Source organism: Monodon monoceros, unplaced genomic scaffold, assembly GCF_005190385.1.
Source record: "Monodon monoceros isolate NGI ecotype Baffin Bay Population unplaced genomic scaffold, NGI_Narwhal_1 Super_Scaffold_14, whole genome shotgun sequence".
Taxonomy (NCBI): domain Eukaryota; kingdom Metazoa; phylum Chordata; class Mammalia; order Artiodactyla; family Monodontidae; genus Monodon; species Monodon monoceros.
The window spans coordinates 27,979,317-28,004,606 of NW_021703770.1; the positions used below are offsets into that span (position 1 = coordinate 27,979,317).

A 25,290-nucleotide genomic window follows, 5' to 3' on the forward strand; every position below is an offset into this window, starting at 1 on the left:
GTCAAATAAATAAAGAAAAAATATTATACACTGAATATATGTGTATATGTCCTCTTTTCAATTATGTTGTGACATAATTAGTAAGATGTTTTATACAATAAGGCATAAACACTAGTTAAAAAACTTCCCATGAATATGTACTATAGGTAGGCAACATAGTATAGTAGGTTTAGCTGTAGATTCTGTTTAATAGTCGTTCCTACATATGCCTGAGGGATTGCTTCCAGAAACCTTCACAGAAACCAAAACCCATGGATGCTCAGGTCCCTTATAGAAAACAGCACAGTATTTGCATATAATCTATGCATATCCTTTCCTTAAATCATCTCTATATTACTTATAATACCTAATACAATGTAAATGCTATGTAAATAGTTGTCAGCATTGTGGCAACTTCAAGTTTTGCTTTTTGGAACTTCCTGGGATTGTTTTTCCAAATATTGTTAATCTGTGGTTGGTTGAATCTGCAAACGCAGAACCATCGAATGCAGAACTGGTGGATAAGGAAGTCTGATTATATTAGTTTTGTGAACTTGAGCAACCGTACTTAATCTCTCAATTTCTGGTCTTTCAAATGGAAATAATAATCATATCTTAGGCACTTTATGAGGAATAAATAATAGTATGTGTAAGATACATATAAAGTAGAAAATGATACAGCAAATGTACAAAATAAATGTTAATCCCCTTCTCCTAGTTATAGTCTGAAGATTATGAGAGCACGTATAGCAAAGAATTTAAGGGCACAGCTTACAGCCAGAATAGAATGCCTGGATTCAAACCACAGCTCTGACCTTTATTGGTCAGAGTATGGCTGTTATATGCCTCTGTTTTGTAAAATGAAGGTGAAAGCAGCAATATTTCACAGGTTGAGGATTAAGTAAAAAACTCATGGTAAGTGTATAGTGTTAGTATAAGTAATTATTAATATTTTAATCAGTATTATAATCATTAGCTGAGGTCCCTGGAAAGAGTTTTACATTTAAATTTGTTCTTCTTAAAATTCTACCTGTGAGCTAATTTCTATACAGATGTAAGTAATTCATCATGTCATGTGTTTTCAAATATAAAGACCTAAAATACAAAAAAAAATTCATCTTGTCATATATTAGGGCCTAAAAAGAACAAAAAAAGGAAAAGATGAGAAAATTCAGTGAAGTACTGATAGAAAAAAATGATGTTATTTAATATTTTGTGACTTTAATCTGATTAAACTTATACCCTTATAAAATGAGCTTATAACCTTCACATGAATTACAATTTATTGACAGACACTAAAAAGGCAGGATATAGTTATATCAAATATATAAACAGTTTCAAGTAAATGATTAGAGATTAAAGTTTAGGTTATTTATCAGAATAAACTCTAAAACAGCCTTTAAAAATAAAGAAAACATAGCAAGATGGCTGAGCAGAAAGACCCTGAGTACATGAGCACACCAAAATTACAACTATTTACAAAACAACTATCAGTGAAACAGACCAGAACCTATCAGAAAAGATCTTTTACAGCTATAGATATAATGAAGATGGGCAGCAGGGATGGAGTCATGGTACAGTCAAGACCATACCCCTGGTAGGTGAACCAGAAACAGAAGAATAATTATTGCAGAAGTTCTCCCCAAGGAGTCTGAGCCCCACGTCAGGCTCCCAAACTCAGGGGTCCTGTGCTGGAAAGACAAGCCCCCAGAATGTTTGACTTTGAAGGCAAGTGGGGCTTCCTTTTGGAAGACCCAGAGGGTTGTAGGAAATAGAGACTTCACTCTTAAGAGGGCATACACACTCTGGGACTGGGGACAGAAGCAGTAATTTGAAAGAAGCCTGAGTTAGACCTGCCTGTTGATCTTGGAGAGTCTCCTGGAGAGGCAGGAGGCAAAAGGAGCTTACCCTGGGGACACATACACTGGCAGAAGCCATCTTTGGGAGCTTGTTCTACCATGGGGACATTGATGCTGGCAAGTACCATTTGGAATCTTCCCATTACCTTATTAGCACCTGAACCCAGCCCTGCCCACCAACCTACAGGCACCAGTACCAGGTGCCTCAGGCCAAGCAACTAACTGAGCAGGGACACAGCGCCACCCAACAGCAGACAGGCTGCCTTAAGAACCCCTGAGCCCACAGCCTCCCCTGTACATTGCCCAGCCTACCAGAGGGCCCACCAACCAGTACACAGGCACTAGACCTTGGACCAAGGGAATGATCATGATATGATCAAAGAACTCAGGAGAAAAACAGATTAACAGAGTGAGAAATCTTAAGTGTTTAACAAAGAGCTAGAAAATATAAAAGAACAACCAAACAGAGGTGAAGAATCCAGAAAGTAAAATGAAAAATACACTAGAAGGAATCGACATTCGACTAAATGATACAGAGGAATGGATAAACGAGCTGGAAGACAGAGTAGTGGAAATCACAGAAGTGGAACAGAAAAAAAGAGAAAGGATAAAAAGAAATGAGGACACTAAGTGACCTCTAGGACAACATCAAGTGTGCTAACGTTCGCATTCTAGGAGTCACAGAAGAAGAGAGAAAGGGGCAGAGAAAATACCTGAAGACATAATCACTGAAGACTTCCCTAACCTAGGAAAGGAAACAGACATCCAGGTCTAGGACACACAGAGTTCCAAACATGATCAACCCAAAGAGGACCACAGCAAGACATACTGTAATTAAAATGGCAAAAATTTTAAATAAAGAGAATATTAAAGGCAGCAAGGTAAAAGCAACAACTTATATACAAGGAACTCCCATAAGACTATGAGCTGAATTTTTAGTAGAAACACTGCAGGATAGAAGGAAGTAGCACAATATATTTTAAATGATGAAAGGGAAAAACCTACAACTGAGAATACTTTACCTGGCAAGGCTCTCAATCAGATTTGATGGAGACATTAGAAGTTTTACAGACAAAACGTAAAAGTGTTCACCAAATCAGCTTTACAAGAAATGTTAAACGGGCTTCTCTAAGTGAAAAAGAAAAGGCCACAACTGGAAACATGAAAATTACTAAACAAAAAAGCTCATTGGTAAAGGCAAATAGGTAGTAAATCCACTGCATAAAAGCTAGTAGGAAGGTTAAAAGGCAAAAGTAGTAAAACCATCTACATCCATGATAAACACTTAAGGGATACTCAAAAGAAAAAAGTGTTAATGTCAAAAACAGTAAACGTGAAGAGAGAAGAGTAAAAATGCAGGGTTGTTGAAATGCATTTGAAATTAAGAGAACAGCAATTTAAAATAATCACATACATATATAGATTGCTTGCTCGCTGTGTGTGTGTGTGTGTGTGTATAAAAACCTCATGGTAGGTTTTTATACAACCACAAACCAAAAATCTGTAACAGATACACACACAAAAATGAGAAGGGCATCTGCATGTAACACTAAAGATAGTTATCAAATCACAAGGGACGAGAACAAAAGAAAGGAACAAAAAAGAACTGCAAAAACAATTAACAAAATGGCAATAAGTACATACAGATCAATAATTACTTTAAATGTAAATGGACTAAATGCTCCAATCGAAAGTTATGGAGTGGTTGAATGCATACAAAAACAAGACCTGTATATATGCTGTCTTAAGAAGTCAGACACACACAGGCTGAAAATGAGGAGATAGAAAAACACATGCCATGCAAAAGGAAATCAAAAGAAAGTCAGGGTAGCACTACTTCTATCAGACAAAATACTTTAAAACAAGGCTGTTATAAGACACAAAGAAGGGCCTTACATAATGATAAAGGGATCAATCCAGGAAGAAGATATAGCAACTGTAAATATATATGCACCCAACACAGGACCACCTAACACAGAAAATATTAACAGAAATAAAGAAAGAAACTGACAGTAGGCCATTAACACCCCACTTACATCATCCCGACAGAATATCAATAAGGAAACACCGGCCTTAAATGACACATTAGACCAGATGAAGTTAATAGATATATATGGAATACTGCATCCAAAAGCAGCAGAGTATACATTCTTTTCAAGTGCAAATGAAACATTTTCCAAGATGCATCACATGCTAGGCCACAAAACAAGCCTCAGTAAATTTAAGAAAATTGAAATCCTATCACGCATCTAATCTGACCAGAGTGATATGAGACTAGAAATCGACTACAAGAAAAAAAGCTGCAAAAAAATACAAATATATGGAGGCTAAACAATATCCTACTAAACAAACAATGGATCACTGAAGAAATCAAAAAATACCTGGAGACAGATGAATATGAATCACAATGATCCAAAATCAAAAGGATGCAAAAGCAGTTAAAAGAGGGAAGTAAATAGCGATACAAGCTTACCTCAGGAAACAAGAAAAATCTCCAATAATCAACCTAACCTTACACCTAAAAGAACTAGAAAAAGAATAAACAAAACACAAAGTTAGTAGAAGGAAAGAAATCATAAAGATAGAAGCAGAAATAAATGAAATGGAGACTAAAAAAAAAAAATAGAAAAGATTAGTGAAACTAAGAGATGGTTCTTTGAAAAGATAAACAAAACTGATGAACATTTAGCCTGACTCATCAAGAAAAAAAGAGAGAAGGCCCAATTCAATAAAATCAGAAATGAAAAAGGAAGAGAAATCATAACAGATTACTGTGGACAGCTATATGACAATAAAATGGACAACCTAGAAGAAATGGACAAATTCCTACAAATGTACAATCTCCCAAGCATAAACCGGGAAGAAAGAGAAAATGTGAACAGACCAAATACCAGTAATGAAACTGAGTTAGTAATAAAAGTTCCCATCAAACAAAAGTCTAGGACCAGACGGCTTAATAGGTGAATTGTACCAAACATTTAGCAAAGAGTTAACACCTATTCTTCTCAAAGTATTCCAAAACACTGCAGAGAAAAGAACACTTCTGAATTCATTCTATGAGGCCAGCATTACCCAGATACTGAAACCAAAGATATCACACACACACAAAATTACAGGCCAATATCAATGATAAACATAGGTACAAAAATCCTCAACAAAATATTAGAAAACCGAACCCAACAAAACATTAAAAGGATCATACACCATGAGTAAGTGGGATTTAGCCCAGGGATGCAAGGATTCTTCAATATATGCAAATCAATCAGTGTGATACACCACATTAACAAACTGAAGAATAAAAACCATATGACCATTCTGATAGATGCAGAAAAAGCTTTTGACAAAATTCAACATCCATTTATGATAAAAACATTCCAGACAGTGGGTATAGAGGGAACATACCTCAACATAATAAAGGCCATGTACGAGAAGCTCACAGCTAATATTATACTCAATGGTGAAAAGCTGAAAGCACTTCCTCTAAGATAAGGAATAAGACAAGGATGCCCAATCTTGCCACTTTTATTGAACACAGTACTGGAAATCTTAACTATAGCAATTAAACAAGGGGAAAAACAAAGAGATACAAATTGGAAAGGAAGAAGTAAAACTGTCACTATTTGCAGATGGTATGACACTATACATAGAAAATCCTTAAGATGCCACCAAAAGACTACTATAGATCATCAATGAATTTGGTAAAGCTGCAGGATACTAAATTAATATACAGAGATCTATTTCATTTCTATACACCAACAACAAGCTAACAGAAAGAGAAATTAAGGAAACAATCTCATTTACCATCACATCAAAAATAATAAAATACTTAGGAATAACCTTACCTAAGGAGGTAATGGTCCTATACTTGAAAAACTGTAGTGCACTGATGAAAGAAATTGAAGATGACACAAACAGATGGAAAGATACACTGTGTTCATGGATTGAAAGAATTAATATTGTTAAAATGACTATACTACCCAAGGCAATCTACAGATTCAATGCAATTCCTATCAAAATTCCAATGGCATTTTTCAGAGAACTAGAACAAATATTTAAAAAATTTGTATGGAAACACCAAAGACCCCAAATAGCCAAAACAATCTTGAGAAAGAAGAACAAAGTTGGCGGTGTCACACTCCCTGACTTCAGATTATACTAAAAAGCTACAGTAATCAATACAGTATGGTAGTGGCACAAAAACAGACACATAGATCAATGGAACAGAACAGAGAACCCAAATATTAACCCACATATGGTCAATTTATCTATGACAAAGAAGGCAAGAATGTACAATGGGGAATAGACAGTCTCTTCAATAAATGGTACTGGGAAAACTAGATATCTGCATGTAAAAAATGAAATTAGAACATTTTCTCACACCATATACAAAAATAAACTCAAAATGGATTAAAGAACTAAATGTAAGACCAGAAACCATAAAATTACTAGAAGAAAACTACTAGGCAGAACACTATTTGACATGAATCTTAGAATTATTTTTTTGGATCCATCTCCTCAGGCAAAGGAAACAAAAGCAAAAATAAACACACAGGACCTAACTAAATTTAAAGCTTTGGCACAGCAGAGGAAACCACTGACAAAACGAAGACAGCCTACTGAATGGGAGAAAACACTTGCAAATAATATGACTGATAAGTGGTTAATACCCAAAATACATGAACAGCTCATATAGCTCAGTATCAAAAAACCCAATTAAAATATGGACAGAAGTCCAGAATAGACATTTTTCCACAGAAGACCTAGAGATGGCCAACAAGCACATGAGAAGATGCTCAACATTGTTAATCATCAGGGAAATGCAAGTCAAAACCACAATGAGATATCACCTCACACCTGTCAAAATGGGTATCGTCAAAAAGAACACAAATTAACAAATGCTGGCGAGGATGTGGAGAAAAGGGAACCCTGGCACACTTTTGGTGGGAATATAAATTGGTGTAGCCATTGTGGAAAACAGAATGAAGGTTCCTCAGAGAACTAAAAAGAACTGCAATTCTATTCCTGGGTATATACCCAAAGAAAACAAAAACACTTAGAAAAGATATATGCACTCCAATTTTCCTAACAGCATTATTTACAATTATTTACAATTTAGCCAAGATATGGAAGTTACCTAAGTGTCCATCAACAGATGAATGCCTAAAAATGTGGTGTATATACAAAAGACTACTACTCAGTAGTAGTAAAAACAAAATTTTTTTAAAAAAATAAAAAAACAAAAACCAAAAAAACATAAAAAACAAAACCAAATTTTGCCATTTGCAACAACATGGATGAACCTAGAGGGTATTATGCTTAGTGAAATAAGTTAGAGACAAACGAGTACTGTATGTTATCACTTATAGGTGGAATCTAAAAAATTAGTGAATATAATAAAAAAGAAACAGACTCACAGATATAGAGAACAAACTAATGGTTATCAGTGGAAAGAGGTGATACAGGGGTAGGGGTTTAAGATGCAGAAACTACTATGTATAAAATAAATAGGCTACAAGTATATATTGTACAGCACAGGGAACATAGCCAGTATTTTATAATAATTGTCAATGGATTATAATCTACAAAAATTTTGAATCACTATGTTGTACACCTGAAAATAATATACTGTAAATCAACTATACCTCAATAAAAAACGTATAAGGAAAAGATAAAGTTAATCATGTTTCATCAACATGGTTCTCACCCAAGCTAACTGGCAAAGGTTTAACTTTATTCCATATATTTTGGAGCATATTCTAACTATTAATCCTATTATCTTTGAGACTTTAATTCATTTACAAAATGCAAATAATCTATCTCTGGTTAACACACAGTTACTAAGCATTTAGAAAACTGTCCTAGTTTACATAGATATATGGCCATATCAATACTAGCTATAAGACTATTTATTACTTAAGTAATACCATTCTACTAATCAGTTGAGTAAAGTTATGAAGAACTGTAAGAAGTTACAAAATACGAAGTCCAAAAACGAGAAATTTTATTTGTTCTAAAATATTTGTTATACTCCTAGAAAAATTATTTTTTATTTTCAGTTTTAAAGTGGAAGAGCTCCCTCTCTGGCAGAATCTTAGAGGAAATTTCAATCTACAAAACAAGTAAAAGAACTGCTATCATTTTAATTCGTATTTCCTTAAGCCTTTCTCCTACCCTACAGCTTCTAGGATTTCTACTCCAAAGCAAGGAGAACAGCTAGAAAACTGGGACTTGCGCTTGTCTACACACCAAGACACATCATAATGTATTGTACCATTTTATAAAACTCTCAAAGACATCCTGGCGAGGTAATGAATATGCTAGGGTCTAGCTGTCTCTGTGCTCCATGACAACTTAGTTCAGTAAACCACTCGATATGAATTTTCACCTTTAAAATGGGAAGTAATACTACTGACTTTGCAAGGTTATTGTGAAGGTTAAGTGAAACAACATATATAAACTCTACGCGCAGAGCTGAGGACCAGTGAGAAGCACGCTCTCATATCTGAAAAAATAACATAACAGCTCCCTATGAGGTTAAAAAGGAATTGGTGACTATAAGTGTGTGATGTACATTATAATGACCTATAAAGTTCAAAATATCCACATTTTGCCTGTATTTGTAACAAATTAAACTATATTACAGTATTAGCAAACTAATGATAAATGTTAATTCAAACTGCAAATCAAAAAAATACATGCATAGCATCACTGTTCTTGGTTTAAAAAAAAAAAAAAAGCTATGCTAATTGGCTAATCTGATAACCTGATCAGAATTTTAACAAATCCAATCATTTCAGATGCCTAAACCACTCTGTGCTGATGTTTCATAAACAAAAACTTGAAATCATTCAACTTAAAAATAAAAAGACATAAAAAAGTACTCTCGAGCCAAATTACACCACCACCAATGGAAATCATTTTGATAGTTTTACATGTTTAACATTTAAGGGTGGCAAGCTGCTTTGGGGGCATCTTCCAAAGTCACTCCCGGTTCTAAGTATATGTCTAGTCTCATTTAAATCATCTATAATCTCAGTAAAAATAAAATTAATATTCATAAGGCAAGATATAATCTTAAATTACCAAAGAAAAAACAACTGGCAATACATTTTCTAACAAATAATGCATACATACTTATACTGAAAAATATCTAGGATTCTTAAAATTAGTAAGGTTGAGTTAGATATTTCTTTATTAGAGTATCATTTATCATCATAGAGTATCATTATCATTCTGTATTAGGCAACAATGCTTGAAACTTTTTGGATAGCTTGAGAAAGACTTTTCTTGGATTGCTAAAATAATAGTCTTAAAACACAAAATTATATTTAGTCTGGGATCCAGTCAATAAAAACTAAAGTTAATTCACTAAGATAGTTCTACTAAATTTATTTTTAAGCAAAACAAAAATTCCAAATATTTTCCTACAAAGTTAAATTAAAAATTAAGGCAGTAATAAAGGTTTGATAACTTCCTGTTGATGTAGAACAGGAAAACCAAAACACTTCCACAAACCAAAATTACAGTCCCTTATTCATTTCCTTTTTGAAGATATTTATGATTAGCAGAAATAGCTTAAATTAAGGTACGCTTTTATAATCATACAATTTTGTATTCTATAAATATTCTCTATACTTAAACTTTTAAATTATACAATTTTTCAGAATGTCACCATACAAAGACTAATAAATATAGAAACTGAAATCATCGACTAAGATTTACCAGAGTATATTTTTGATTAATTGGTTGATGCCTTCTTCCCTTTTTCCCATACCAGAGACGAGACATTTCCTTTCCAGGGCAAATTAAGTTACATCAAATCTCCTAAGAACTGTTTTAAAAAGCATTCTTCCTCTGTCAAAAATACATTTCTAGCACAAGAGCCCTACTACAGTGACAAAACAGTTTGCTGGAGACAAAGATTTGATTGACAAGACAGAGAGCTAATCACTAAGTAGTATCCATTGCAAAGATAGTCCTGAGTGGAGACTGTAAAGCTGGGGAGGGAAGAGAGGATTTCCCATGTTTAAGTTTGGTTGCACTGTACCCAAATGTGCAGAGAAAGGATTCAAAAGCTTAAAGATACAGAGCATGTATTTCCAAATACCAGTACACTAAGAAATATACTAAAAATAACCCAGTCATAAAAAAGTAATCAGTACAGTTTCCAGAGTCCCTCCCAAAGTACACAAATGATTTGAATTAACATTTTACTATTTGCTCATACAGTCATAAAATTCTGTTCCTCATTTACATCTAAGAGTCCTATAAAATTTCATCTTACATGTATTTTTTAAGCAGTAAAACATCCTTTGAGGACCCTTCAATCCTCAAACTTTTAGAATGACTATGTAAAAATGAAGCCAATCTACTACAAATAAATCCTATACAGATATTCAGTGTGATCTGAAAATTCCTTTTAGTATTAACACAGTCCATTTTTAAACTGCATTTTCTAACATCTAGTTTCTTGAAAAAGTACTTATATTTACTATGCCTATGTATACTTCACTAACCAGGGGTATCCTGAATATAAGTGAATTTTAAAGATTATTTTTATATTATTATAAATATTAATATATTTATATTATATAATTTTTATATTATGACTATAAACTATAATCACCTAGATTACCTCAATTTTAACTAGAATATCAATGCCATATGATATACTGAATATTTCTTCCATTTTAAGCTAAGACTGCTCCTCCCCCTTTACTTGTGTGTACACACAAAGCTGTGCACACAGTGCCACCCTTCACACACACACAGCTACCTTTCTAGTATACACAACGCCGCACCATACCCACACCCCCCCATCTCCTTCCTGCACATTCCAGCACGTGCATGCACAAGACACAGCACACCCCCTGATGAATATCCACCCTGCCATGCCACTCATACCAGTCACCCCCCTAACTCCCCCACCAGCTCCACCACACTTACCTTAAGATCTCTCTCCCACAGTCCCTTGTAGGCACACTATACCCATCTCCACACCAGCTTTACAATACAGGGTTCAATTATATACATAGTGAACTGTGGTTGCCAACCCCCATCCCTGCACTCCCTCGGCACACACCAACAGCATTAGATAATTTGGTGGTAGTGGGGTGCTCTTCTGAAAACCTATCATTACTTCCAGCCGAATTTTCTAGAATTAGAAATACATGCATACCAAAATGTGGTTTAAATGAGATTTTAAAAAATATACACACATGCACCATGCAAAGGATAGCCTATTTCATTGGTTGTCTTACTCAGCATACATCTCCACACCTTCTTCCTAATACAGTTTTGATTTTGCTAAGGTATCTTTTCAGCCATGTGTTTCTGAGAAGGCTGGCTCCATACCTAGACAGGATGGGTTCTTAAAGATCTAAGCCAGTGGGTCTCAAATTTTAGCCCACACCAGAATCACTTGAACATTTGTTAAAACAGAATACTGGGCTCCAAAACCAGTTTCTGATAAGCCGACTGCAATGGTGCCTGAGAATGTGTATTTTTTAATTTTTTTTTTGTTTGTTTTTTTTTGGCTGCGCTGCAGCTTGTGGTATTTTAGTTCCCTGAGCAGGGATCGAACCTGGGCCCTGAGCAGAGAGTCCCAACCACTGGACCATCAGGGAATTCCCTGTACTTTCTAAACAAATTCAGAGATACTATTGCTGCTGGTTGTGGTCTAGGGACCACACTTTGAAAAACAACTAAACTACAATGAGATATCACTTCACACCGGTCAGAATGGCTATTATCAAAAAGACAAGATATAACAAGCATTGGCAAGAAAAAGGAGAAAAGGGAAACCCTTATGCACTATTGGTGGGATTGTAAATAGGTGTAGCTACCATGGAAAACAGTATATTTTTTGAGGTTCCCCCCAAAATTAAAAATAGAACTACCATATGATCTAGCAATTCCACTCCTGGGTATTTATCTGAAGAATGAAAACATAAATTTTAAAAGATACATGCACTGCCATGTTCACTGCAGCATTATTTACAATAGCCAAGATATGGGAACAACTTAAGTGTCCATCAATGGATGAATGCATGAAGCAAATGTGGTATAGATACACAGTGGAATACTACGTAGGCAAAAACAAAAACAAAAACAGGAAAAGACTGAAATCTTGCCATCTGAGACAACATGGATGGACCCTGAGTTCATTGGCTAAGTGAAATAAGTCAGACAGAGAAAGACAAATATCATATGACCTCATTTATATGTGGAATTTAAAACAACAAAAAATGAAGCTCATAGATACAGGATACAGATTGGTGGTTGCCAGGGGGTTGGGGGGTGGCATTGGGGAGGGCAAAATGAGTGAAGGGGGGTTCAAAGGTACAAACCTCCAATTATAAAATAAGTCATGAGGATATAATATATAGCATGGTGAATATAATTAATAATACTGCATTATATATTTGAAAGTTGCTAAGAGAATAAATAGATCTTAAAAGTCTTTATCACAAAAAAGATTAACTAGACTTACTGTGGTGATCATTTCACAGTATATACAAATATCAAATCATAATGCTGTACACCTGAAACTAATATGTTATATGTTATTTATACCTCAATTGAAAAAGAAAAATCAACTGGTCTAAGCTAGCTATTTTAAGTGTGATTTTCTGTTTCTTGAAGCCAAATGCTTCCATTTAATAAATACAATACCTACCTAGCAGACATAAAATGAGCTCAGTAAATCTCCTTCTTGCCCTTTCTTTTTTCATAATACTCAGAAAACATAATGCTAGGTCATTTAAATTTGTCTAGACACCCCAGGGCTTGAAGCAGATGTCAATTTAGCATTAAAAATGTAAAATGACAGGCTATAAAATGAAGCACTTTTAAAAACATAACCAGCTTAAGGTTGAACATAATCTGTTCTCATAATTCACATATTCAACTTAATGTTTTTCCCTTTACTTTCTTTATCAGGGCTGAAATTACTGAATTACCTTATATCTGATATCCTCTAAGTTGGGAGTGGTCTACTAGAAGCAATAATACATTATCTACCCTACTCAATATTTAAAGTAATATTTTAATTTTTAAAATCATAAAATAGTCTGTCATTCATTCATCCCTTCTCACAATATCAATTAGACATTTTGTGCTTTAATAGAAATTTTATAGTCTATAGCTTTTGGCTAGTAACTGAGATAGATTATTAATAGGGAAAGCAAAGCATTGGTTCAATACTTTCCTGAGGTAGTTAACATCAGTAATAGTCAAAACAGACCATAATGACTCCTGGGTGCTAAATGCTAATATGAAAAAACATAATAGCCTAGAACTAGAGACCTACTCTACAGCACAGTGCCTATAATACTACTGTACTATATACTTGAAAATTTGCTAAGAATGTAAATCTTATGTTAAGTGTTCTTATTACAAAATAATAACTATAAAGAGGTGAGAAGAAACTTCTGGAGATGAGTGTTTACGGCATAGACTGTGGTGATGGTTGCATGAATATACACTTGTCTCCAAACTCATCAAGTTGTCTATATTAAATATGCACAGCTTTTTGTATATCAATCATACCTCAATAAAGAGGTTTAAAAAATACTCAATATAGAAATATTATATAAGACAATTTGTATTAACTCATAAATTCTAATTGTTTTTAATGCTTTTGATTTATGAATTTTTCATATTCACTAAATTTCTTTGGCATTATGATTTGTAATCCCATGTGATTAGATCAATGTAAAAAAAAGTATATTCTTCTTTAATTGCTTTTATCTGAGAAATGTGACCTCTACTTAGTGACTCAGAGATAGAGACTACTTTCATTTTGAACAAAATCAATTCTGTATGGATTTTTCAGGCTAGGCTAAGAGATCAGGAATTTTGTTTTATATATTGACTCAATTTTAATTTTGGCATTACTTGTGCTTTAATTTAAAAAACAAAATGAAACAAAAAAACAACCCATGTGTTTAAGAAAATGAACACCAGAATACTCATTGTTTGGCAGCTTAAGAAGTAAAACATTAATCAAACAATTGAAGCCTCCTGATACTGGTGCTTCTTAGAAGTTGCAGCAATACCAAACTGTTAGTCTTCTCTGAGAAACCTAATAAACAACCACGGCAATAACTCTACTTAATTAGTGACAACTAAGAAAACAGAACTGATTCCACATGACGATTACCACATCCTAGTGGAAAGCCAAATCAATAAGGATATAATATGATAAATTTTATAGCCTAAATTGCTAAGATTAGGTTAAATATATTAAATTTATATAACTAAAATGGAGAACATTAAAAATTAATGTCAAAATGGGAAGATCCTATAAATGAGTTACAAAATTATCTACGCCAGAAAGCAGATTCTAAAATACTTGGAGTAACTACAAAACCTTTGTACAGGTTTATTTAATAAGCAGCCAATATATTTACACTTACACTTTCACTTCAATGAAAGCTTTGATTATTTGAGAAAATGTGAGTAATGTCAAGCACCTAAAAATGAACAAGTCATATCAGAAACCAAACACTGAATGGAACATATTTTTATCAATACTTTGGCAAGTGTAAGAAGTAAGAAGTAAACCAGAGTAATCTTCTAATAACAATCATTGCTTTTAAAAATGAAAAGCACTAATACATTATATAATTTACTATGGGCATGTAATTTTAGTAAATCCATATTTTAAAATTTAATCAACAAGGATAAACCTGGGGATACAATCTTACTAAACTTGTATTTTAAAATTTAACCAACAAACATAAGCCTGGGAGGTAAACTTTTAAATAAATCAATTAAAGCTAATTTAATAAAGTCAATTTCTTAGTTGTTTTGACCACTGGATGTTTTAATTAGTAGGTCTGGAGTATGAGAGATACTGCACTACAAGTGGTATAAAATTAACTTTAGAGATGAAAAAAAATTGAAAACTTTTTCTGCCAGCTCTTATCCCAAAAGGAGTGGGATGTCAATCCAAAGGAAGTGGTACAACAAGCAATTTTAACTTCAAAAGTTCTACTTTTGAGGCATGTCATCAACCAGCAAGACTGGTACACTCAACACATGTGACAAGCTGAAACCTAAAACTTTCAGAGGATTCTAGTAGAGTGCCTATTGAAGTTGGTATTTGGGGTCGAGAGTAATAAAGCCTGAGGGGTGTAGTTATGTGCCATGGTACCTGCTGATAGGATAAAACTGATCTGTATTACTGTAGCATCATTTTTATTTCATGATAAGAACTTTTAAAGTTTTTTAGGTACATCAGATAAATTAAGAAGATAAATGCAAAATTCACATGAACCTTAAAAATAAAACAAGCTTCAAAGTTATTTCAGGCTTACTGTGGTAGGCACTGCTTTAGACTATACCATTGGACACTTGGGTACTTGTCAAGTACATCAAACCTCAAAGCGCATTTGATAGATAAGTTCAACAGGCACAGATCAACGAAAAAAAAAGTATGGAAGGCCTGGTATATTTCTTGATTTCCCTTTCCTTGTAGTGCCTCTGAGTACATAAGGTGATAGGAGTCCTTTGGTATGTAAGGGAGCTATGCCTGAAGTAACTATGTCAGGATTGCTACTATTGATAAGAAATCTTTTTAAAAATCAAAGCATAAATGATTAAAGAAAGTTTCTCCACAGTGAAGCAAATTTATGTTTTTGGTGTGCAGATGCAACACCAAAATAAGCGGAATATTTTGAAAATGTTTTATACATTGTAACTTGCATGACAAACACTTGAAAATTAAAGTATATTATGACCAATATAGTCTGAAAGTATCTTTTGTCTTAGCATTATATATGTTTAACACAACACCCAAAGTGGTGGCTTGGGGTAGTACAGTAGTTATTCCACCTCTACTGTACAATGTAATCACCTGAGGAGCTTTAAAAGAACACTGATAAGTAGGTCCCACCCCAGGGCTTCTGATTTAATTGCTCTGAGGTGACCCTGAGTATTAAGATTTTTGAAAGCTCCCCCAGATGATTCAAAGGTTCTGCCTAGGTTGAGAACTTGGTGTGGTAAAGAGTATAGTCTCTGAATTACAGATTAACCACTTTGAGGATTTTAGCTAAAATTAAGCTTAAGAAACAAGCTTAGAGAAATTATCTGTAAAATAAAGATAATAGTCTATGATTAAGTGGGATGCAATAGATCTAAATATTGATTTATAGGAAATTCAAGGCAGAAGAACATGTCAGTAAGGCTGTGGGGATGTGATCAGCAAAATCCAGACTATGGGACATTCTACAGGAAAAATATGATTTCTTAAAAGCTAAAATTACAAGGTAAAAAAGCAAAGCAAGGCAAACAAATGGAGGGAGAACCTACATCTACAGAGAATTAAGAGACGTTTTAACTAATCGAAACATCTAAACCTTAGTTGGATGCCAATTCAAACAACAAACAGTAAAAATACATTCATATTACGTGTATTTTAAACATTTTTATCACATTTGAAGAAATGTGAACTGGGGAAAAGGAAGGATTACAGATAAAATAAGTTGAGAAAGCTGAGTGGCACATGCAAATTCACTATACTATTAATCTCTGTATTTATGTATTAATCAAATGAAAGCACAATCATCAGCAAACAGTAGGGGTCAAAATAGGCATCTTTTCCCACCTTTACCTGACACTGCTGAAATGCCATTAGTGTATTTTCCTTTTCAGTGAACATCCATAAAAACACTCCCCATCAAAAAAGCAAGTAATATTTCTCACAAAACTGCAAAGGCCCACATAAAATATTATCCTCAGTAAACATGCTCTACTGACTTCTTGCACTGAGTACTGGCAGAAACCAGAAGACTCTACAATTGCTCCTTTTCAGTTGCAAGGTAGGGTTATTAAACTACCAACAGCAGAAGAATTCATAATTAAGAAACTCAAGACAGTATGGTTAAAAAAGAAACAATGTTGAGGTAACCTGATGTTTTATGCTAACTGTATTTATATTGACTAATGACTAAACTAGAACGATAAAGAGTACATATTAAATAACATCAATCTGTTACACATCTTGAGTTACATGTATAGTATTTCTAGATTCTTTCTCCCAATATTCAGGAATCTTAGTTCTAATGTATCTTAAGGGGTTCTTACTCCTGACAATCTTAAAATTTAGCTATCTTTTCTCTTTGCTAGTAAAGGTAGGTTTCTGCTGCTCTCACTTCTCTCTGGAATTCACTGTACAAATCTCTAATGCTGCTCTCCTTTTTTTCCTTTTCTCATCATTTCTAATTCTTGAATTCCAACCTTTTCTAATTATCTTCAGAACTGACTTTCAATTTGCACATTTGGGATCTGAAATTGTTTCAAATATTGTAGAATTTTTCTTGCTACAAAAGGTGCACATTTTAGTAATTTGGGGTGCCACAGTTGATGAATCCTTTTAGGGTAATGATGAGGATAGTGTAAGATCAAAGAAGAGTTACTAAAGTCAAACAGAAGTACCAGGGAAAATAATCCTGGTAGAGGATTAAAAAGGAAGATAATAATAATAAATAATAATATTTAATTATATTTAAATATTAATATTTGATAATAAAATTTCATAGTATCATAGTATATAGAAAAAATATGTTGTTACTAATGTGCACTGGAAGGAAGAACAAAGACAGATGTATTAAACTTACAAAGGTATGTTTCTTTAAACTCACTAAGAGAAAGAACTTTCTAACAGAACTGTCCTAAACTGAAAAGTACTGCCCTTCGAGGTAGTAAGTTTCTTATCATTAAATATATTACAGCAGAACCAAGAATAGTGTAACATGTAAAATGAGAGGGGCTGAACTGTCAGTTAATTCCAACTTCCAGAGTCTATGGCTTTATGACAAAATATTTACAAGTGACATAAGAACTTATTTTAGGATACAGATCAATTTTTAATAAGTACAAGTTTCATTATTTATTTTAATCTATGTCCAAATTTATTCATTAATGCTGTAAGTATTTATCGAGGATGAATTATATGCCTGTACTGTTCTTAGCTCTGCAGATAGTGTATGAAACCCATAAAACCCTGCTTTCATGCCACTTACAGAGGTAGGGGGACAGGAAGGAAACAGAAGAGAAGTAGTAGAGGAGGTGAGTTTATCATATGCAGAAGTTTCCTCAATGTATAAATTTCATGTTAGCATGAAATAAATTCATAATAAATTCATCCTAAATTCTAAGTCACCTCTTCTCCGGCCGTAGGTAGAAATTTTGAATTACTCTTATTTTATATATGTCTCTAGTCAAATTCCTTTTTTAAAAAACATCCTTTTAACATTTAAAATACTTTTTATGTCGTTTTACATTTCTTGAAACCCATAGGATGTACAACACCAAGAGTGAGGCCTGAGGTAAACAACAGGCTTTTGATGGAAAAAAAAAAAGCAACAACTTTTTAGGTACTTAGTAGCTATCAGGCACTAGACCAACACTATACAAGAGAAATACAATGCAAGACATATGCAAGTACAAATTTTCTAGTGGACACATGAAAAAAGGAAAAAAAAAAGTTAAATCAATTTTAATATATTTACTTCACCCAATATATCCAAAATATTATCATTTCAACATAATCAATATAAAAATTAATCTTACATTTTTTTCTTTCAATTCTAAATCTTTAAAATCCAGTAAATATTTTGTATTTACAGATTATCTCTATTTGGACTAGCCACATTTCAAGTGCTCTACAGCTACAAGTGGCTAGGGGCTATTGTATCTATAGGAATTAGTATATTTTAACTACATCTCAATGCAGACACCAAATTTCATAGGAAATACCTGAACTTACTTAGATCATATTTAGATTTCATGAAATTTATAGTTGAAAGAATAGATTCATATATCCAAGTTGTTCCAAACATATTTAAATGTCATCCAATACTGAATCAAGTATCGGTTTTTACATTTAAATTATTTAAAAGTAAATAGAATTAAAACTTCAATTCCTTAGTTGCATTAGCCACCTTTCAAGTACTCGATAGCCACGTCAACAGTGGCTACTATATTAGATAGCGCAACAAAATGTTTCTAGACAAGGCAGCAAAAAAAGTTTTTAAAATTAAACTCTTTATCATCCATCTTCTTTTTGTTTGAATCAATTCTAGTTGAAAACAAGTGAGGGGACCTTTTTTTTCTTTAGAAATCATAACCTGAAGAGTCTTCCACAAGAACTGAGGCAGTTCCTTTGAATCAAAATGTCAGTACTCAAAAAAATAATAATAAAAGTCTACTATTTCCAAAGTTAAGTATTCCAATCCCAAAGGAGAGAAAACTCTCAACTCCCTTACCTGATTGAAAATATTGCCATCCACCTTGCCACCCAAGTTAGAAACTTCACCATTACCTAATTGTCACTAAATCCTGTCTTATTAACTAGGTAATACATTTTTAAAAAACTTTATTTTATCCCCTTCCACTCTACCTTCTATTGTTACTACCTTTGATCACCTGGGCTATTTTAAAAGTATCCTAAAGCTAATTTTAAATACATAGGGATTATTCTGTACATGTGAACACCCATGTAAATCATCACCAAGAATAAAATACAGACCATCTCCAGTACTCTATATAAAGTTCCCTCCTGCCCCTTGCCAAACCCTAAACTCCCAGAAACAGGTAGTCTGGTGGACTTTTGATTAGTTTTGCCCTTATGAATTTTATGTAAATGGAATTATACAGTATATAGTCTTTTATGTCTGGCTTGGCTTCTTTTATTAAACTATTATCTTTGAGACTCATCCATGTTGTTGTTACCAATAGAACCTTTTTATTGCTATATTATTTGGAATTATATAAAATTCTGAAATTTATTTATCCAATCTCCTGCTGTTAGGCATTCAGGTTGTTTCCAGTTTGTGCCTATTGTGAATAAAGCTGGTAAGAAGATTAATAATGTTGGTTTAAATATTAAAATAACTCAAAATAAATGCTCAAAATATGTTAAACTCTTTTCCTCCATTATGTTGTAGTCACAGCAGAAACTGATGCTGTATATACCACAGAATGGACTTAGGCACATACAAAATCAGGTTTGCATTTTAAACAAAAGACATGCCATGTATACCTTCAATCATTATACATGTTAAGTACATACACAATACATTCATCACATAAACAACTGCAAACATTAACACCACATGGATAACAAAATTTGATTCAGTTTATTATCACATTTTAGCATCTGCTTTGTATTTTCTAATGCACAAAGAGGTGAATCCAGGCAACCATAACAAGAGAGAAACTGGATACTGTCACCCACCCTATCAATCCCACAAGACAAAGCATGTAAAAACATAATATGTAATATTAAAAGATGGATCTAAGAGGGGTTATAAAAAGTTGATTAGTGTTAATCTGATCATTTAGACAAGCTCAGTAAATTTGAGCACATAAAACTTTCATTACTTAGTAAAATTAGCATGAGCTTATTTCCCTAGCACTACTGCTAAACTGATGTCAAGATAATGCTTTATGAGCTTATGAGAAAGGAGTGCTAATTTGCATGAATGAGTTAAATAACTGCTGTACCACCTCCATGCAGGAGATAACATTAAAACAAATCAGAAACAAAACAAAACAAAACAAATCAGATCTGAAATAAGTATTTTATGAAAATTAGTATAACAGCAGTTAATATTATTCTAAAGTTCACTCAATAAAAAGCATTTTATTGCTATAGGTTGCTTCTCTAGTATTTTAAAGGAAAAGGAAAATGACAAATAGGAACCAAAGTTACTAATCAGATTTATTCAATAAACATGTATATACATGGACAGTGAACCTTTAAAAAATTACTCTTTTGTACAAAGATCACTTGCACTTTGCCTGTAACTACTATAAAACTATAAATTCACACAAAGCAAAAAGATAAATGAAATCTTCACATTTTTCCCCTTACCTCCCATTCTCTAGCTGCTGCTTCATTAGTAGAATCCTCATTTGTTTCCGATTCTTCAATCTTTTTTACTACTATAAATCCAGGTTCTCTGGTATATTCACCAGTATCTTCTGCATATATTTCTGGACTCCACTGAATGAAGAAGGCATACAAGTGGTCTGTCCTGTTAGAACAAGCGATTATTAATAATAGACCTAGTATTCTGTGCTGTTAGCTAGAATTTAAAAACTATATTTGTTAAATATTTTCACAAAACTTGAAGACTTAAAATATACAAAATATATACCATGCTTTATTTAAAAATAAAACAAAGCCCACTACCAGGAAGACATTAACTTAAAATTTTTTGGCTGTGTTCTGTCAAGCTCTGAGAAACTACATTAGGATTTTCTCTAGCATGGTTTTGACATGCTCAGATGCTGTCCACAGTAATGTTTCTTTTCTTTAAAGAAACTTAGTAATGGGAAGGAAAACTGAACCCACCATTTTGACCTCATTTACACAATGATCTAATTATATAAAATATAAGTAAACAACTAACTAATTACCTATTTTAAAACCTGGACATTATACAGATTTTTTCCAAGTTAATAGAAATTTAGTATGTTTAACTTTTATTTTTTTATTTTTATTATTTTTTTTGTGGTCTAGAGTTTTTTTCTTTTTTTTAACATCTTTATTGGGGTATAATTGCTTTACAATGGTGTGTTAGTTTCTGCTTTATAACAAAGTGAATCAGTTATACATATACATATGTTCCCATATCTCTTCCCTCTTGCGTCTCCCTCCCTCCCACCCTCGCTATCCCACCCCTCCAGGCGGTCAATAAGCACCGAGCTGACCTCCCTGTGCTATACGGCTGCTTCCCACTAGCTATCTACCTTACATTTGGTAGTGTATATATGTCCATGCCTCTCTCTCGCTTTGTCACAGCTCACCCTTCCCCCTCCCCATATCCTCAAGTCCATTCTCTAGTAGGTCTGTGTCTTTATTCCTGTCTTATCCCTAGGTTCTTCATGACATTTTTTTTTCTTAAATTCCATATATATGTGTTAGCATACGGTATTTGTCTTTCTCTTTCTGACTTACTTCACTCTGTATGACAGACTCTAGGTCCATCCACCTCATTACAAATAGCTCAATTTCGTTTCTTTTTATGGTTAACATTTCACTGTATATATGTGCCACATCTTCTTTATCCATTCATCCGATGATGGGCACTTAGGTTAGGTTGTTTCCATCTCCGGGCTATTGTAAATATAGAGCTGCAATGAACATTTTGGTACATGACTCTTTTTGAATTATGGTTTTCTCAGGGTATATGCCCAGTAGTGAGATTGCTGGGTCATATGGTAGTTCTATTGGTAGTTTTTCAAGGAACCTCCATACTGTTCTCCATAGTGGCTGTATCAATTCACATTCCCACCAGCAGTGCAAGAGTGTTCCTTTTCTGCACACCCTCTCCAGCATTTATTGTTTCTAGATTTTTTGATGATGGCCATTCTGATGGGTGTGAGATGATGTCTCACTGTAGTTTTGATTTGCATTTCTCTAATGATTAATGATGTTGAGCATTCTTTCATGTGTTTGTTGGCCAGAAACTATCAAACTCTTAGAGCTAAACATAGGCAGAACACTCTATGACATAAATCACAGCAAGATCCTTTTTGACCCACCTCCTAGAGAAATGGAAATAAAAACAAAAATAAACAAATGGGACCTAATGAAACTTCAAAGCTTTTGCACAGCAAAGGAAACCATAAACAAGACCAAAAGACAACCCTCAGAATGGGAGAAAATATTTGCAAATGAAGCAACTGACAAAGGATTAATTTCCAAAATTTACAAGCAGCTCATGCAGCCCAATAACAAAAAAACAACCCAATCCAAAAATGGGCAGAAGACCTAAATAGACATTTCTCCAAAGAAGATATACAGACTGCCAACAAACATATGTTTAACTTTTAAATACCAGGAACATTCAGTGTATTATTGGTTCAGGGATGATCCAACCTTTTAACTCTCTTGTTCCCCTTTTCCATTTTGTTTACTAGAGTAAAGCCTAAATCCCTGATAAACATTATTTGAGGGTCAGCAACACCTTTCAAATATGTACGTTTTGTTGGCTGTAATTAGCATGGATAATTGAAAAGTGATTATAAAACTCTCCGCTAGCACATACTAATCAATAACCACTGTTCTGGAAATTGTTTCTAAGTTAATAAAAATTTTTAATAATGTCATTTCTTATGTGGCAACTAACACTTTAAAAAGGTATAGCTCAATATCAAAAAAACAAACAACCCAATCCAAAAATGGGCAGAAGAGCTAAATAGACATTTCTCCAAAGAAGATATACAGACTGCCAACAAACACATGAAAGAATGCTCAACATCACTAATCATTAGAGAAATGCAAACCAAAACTACAATGAGATATCATCTCACACCAGTCAGAATGGCCATCATCAAAAAATCTAGAAACAATAAATGCTGGAGAGGGTGTGGAGAAAAGGGAACACTCTTGCACTGCTGGTGGGAATGTGAATTGATACAGCCACTATGGAGAACAGTATGGAGGTTCCTTAAAAAACTACCAATAGAACTACCAAATGACCCAGCAATCCCACTACTGGGCATATACCTTGAGAAAACCATAATTCAAAAAGAGTCATGTACCAAAATGTTCATTGCAGCTCTATTTACAATAGCCCGGAGATGGAAACAACCTAAGTGCCCATCATCGGATGAATGGATAAAGAAGATGTGGCACATATATACAATGGAATATTACTCAGCCATAAAAAGAAACGAAATTGAGCTATTTGTAATGAGGTGGATGGACCTAGAGTCTGTCATACAGAGTGAAGTAAGTCAGAAAGAGAAAGACAAATACCGTATGCTAACACATATATATGGAATTTAAGAAAAAAAATGTCATGAAGAACCTAGGGGTAAGACAGGAATAAAGACACAGACCTACTAGAGAATGGACTTGAGGATATGGGGAGGGGGAAGGGTAAGCTGTGACAAAGCGAGAGAGGGGCATGGACATATATACACTACCAAATGTAAAATAGATAGCTAGTGGGAAGCAGCCGCATAGCACAGGGAGATCAGCTCGGTGCTCTGTGACCACCTAGAGGGGTGGGATAGGGAGGGTGGGCGGGAGGGAGACGCAAGAGGGAAGAGATATGGGAACATATGTATATGTATAACTGATTCACTTTGTTATAAAGCAGAAACTAACACACCATTGTAAAGCAATTATACTCCAATAAAGATGTAAAAAAAAAAAAGGAATTATCATCTTTCAGATAATTTGTCTCTATGAAAACAAGCAATTGTTTTTTCATAAATTACTTAGATACAATACAGTTCAAAATTCTAATAAAACTAATTTTTAATGAACATTAGCCAAGGTGCAAGGACAACATTAAAATGGAAAATTCCATGCAAAAATAAAACCAACAGTAATGAGAAAAACAAATCCTTACATTATTTTTAACTAAAGATATAATAGGGTTGAATATTTCATTGTAATCATCTTGGTATCGTTGGCAGATCTGAGTATCTGGCTCTTTGCCTTTCATGTACTCATGAATTATGCAAATCATACCATATTTTTAAATTATTCTAATCACAGTTTGTTGAATGCACAGACTGTACTGTATATTTAGGTGAGGGGGGAGAGAGAAGAATTTTATTATTATATTCCTGAAAGCAACAGTCTTCAGAGCAACATATAAAGACTTTCCAAGAGGTACACAGACACATAAGATAGTCCTAAGGGAAGTAATCTCATATTCTGCTTCCGTATGTTCATCTTATACTAAGCTGCCTGAGAACAGTGTGGTCAAGACATCTTACAGATTGCCTGTTCTCTGCTTTCACTAAGGCACTATCATCAGTCATCCAGAATTTTACATGCCATAAACTGTAAAAACTTCCTTGTTGCCCAAAGTTGGTACTGAGATGGGGAAAAGTTTTAAAAGACTGGATAACAAGCCCTTTGGCATATCAGGTGGTTTCTAATTCACTGATTTCCATAAAACTGGAGGAGTTTTTAATGAAGTTGTTCACTAATGGTCACTGAAAATAATTCTGATGAAACGTTAAGTAATTTTGGAATATAAATAGAAACATGTTTAAAGAACTGACATTATAATAAAAATTTTCATAGACTTTTTTATGAACAAAGCTTCTCAATACTTGTAATAAAAAGAAAAAAGGGAGGGGGTAGAACTGAGGGGCTGAATCCTATCTCATCATTTCAATGAACAATATTCATCAATGGATACATAAATTAATTGGAGGAAAGCCCTAAATATTTTATTAAGGCATTTCCTACATTTTACTTTTTTATATGTAATAATTATGACAATTTATAATTTATGTTGCTTTGATGAGCTGTTTATTAGTAATAATTGTAATGATAAAATTTTCTTGTGTTTAATTAACATTTGGAATAATGCAGTTGTTGATAGACAATTTTCTCTTTGATTTCCACATGTATTGTGAGCAGAGGCATCGTGTATCTTTGTTCAGCACTACCTTTTCAAGTATGTTA

General features: G+C 33.6%; 1 protein-coding gene across 12 annotated transcripts in view; it reads right to left on the minus strand.

Annotated features, from left to right (window-relative positions):
- The window catches only part of OXR1 (oxidation resistance 1), a 719,190-nt gene that overhangs the window by 26,482 nt on the left and 667,418 nt on the right, over positions 1-25,290 (minus strand). For 10 of the 12 annotated variants that reach the window (XM_029222485.1, XM_029222484.1, XM_029222490.1 and 7 more), the window contains one exon: positions 20,722-20,884. In XM_029222485.1, coding sequence (XP_029078318.1) covers positions 20,722-20,884 — 163 coding nt within the window. Of the gene's footprint in view, positions 1-9,560; positions 10,195-20,721; positions 20,885-25,290 lie in introns of those variants that run through there. The other 2 variants (XM_029222493.1, XM_029222494.1) reach the window with 2 other exon arrangements.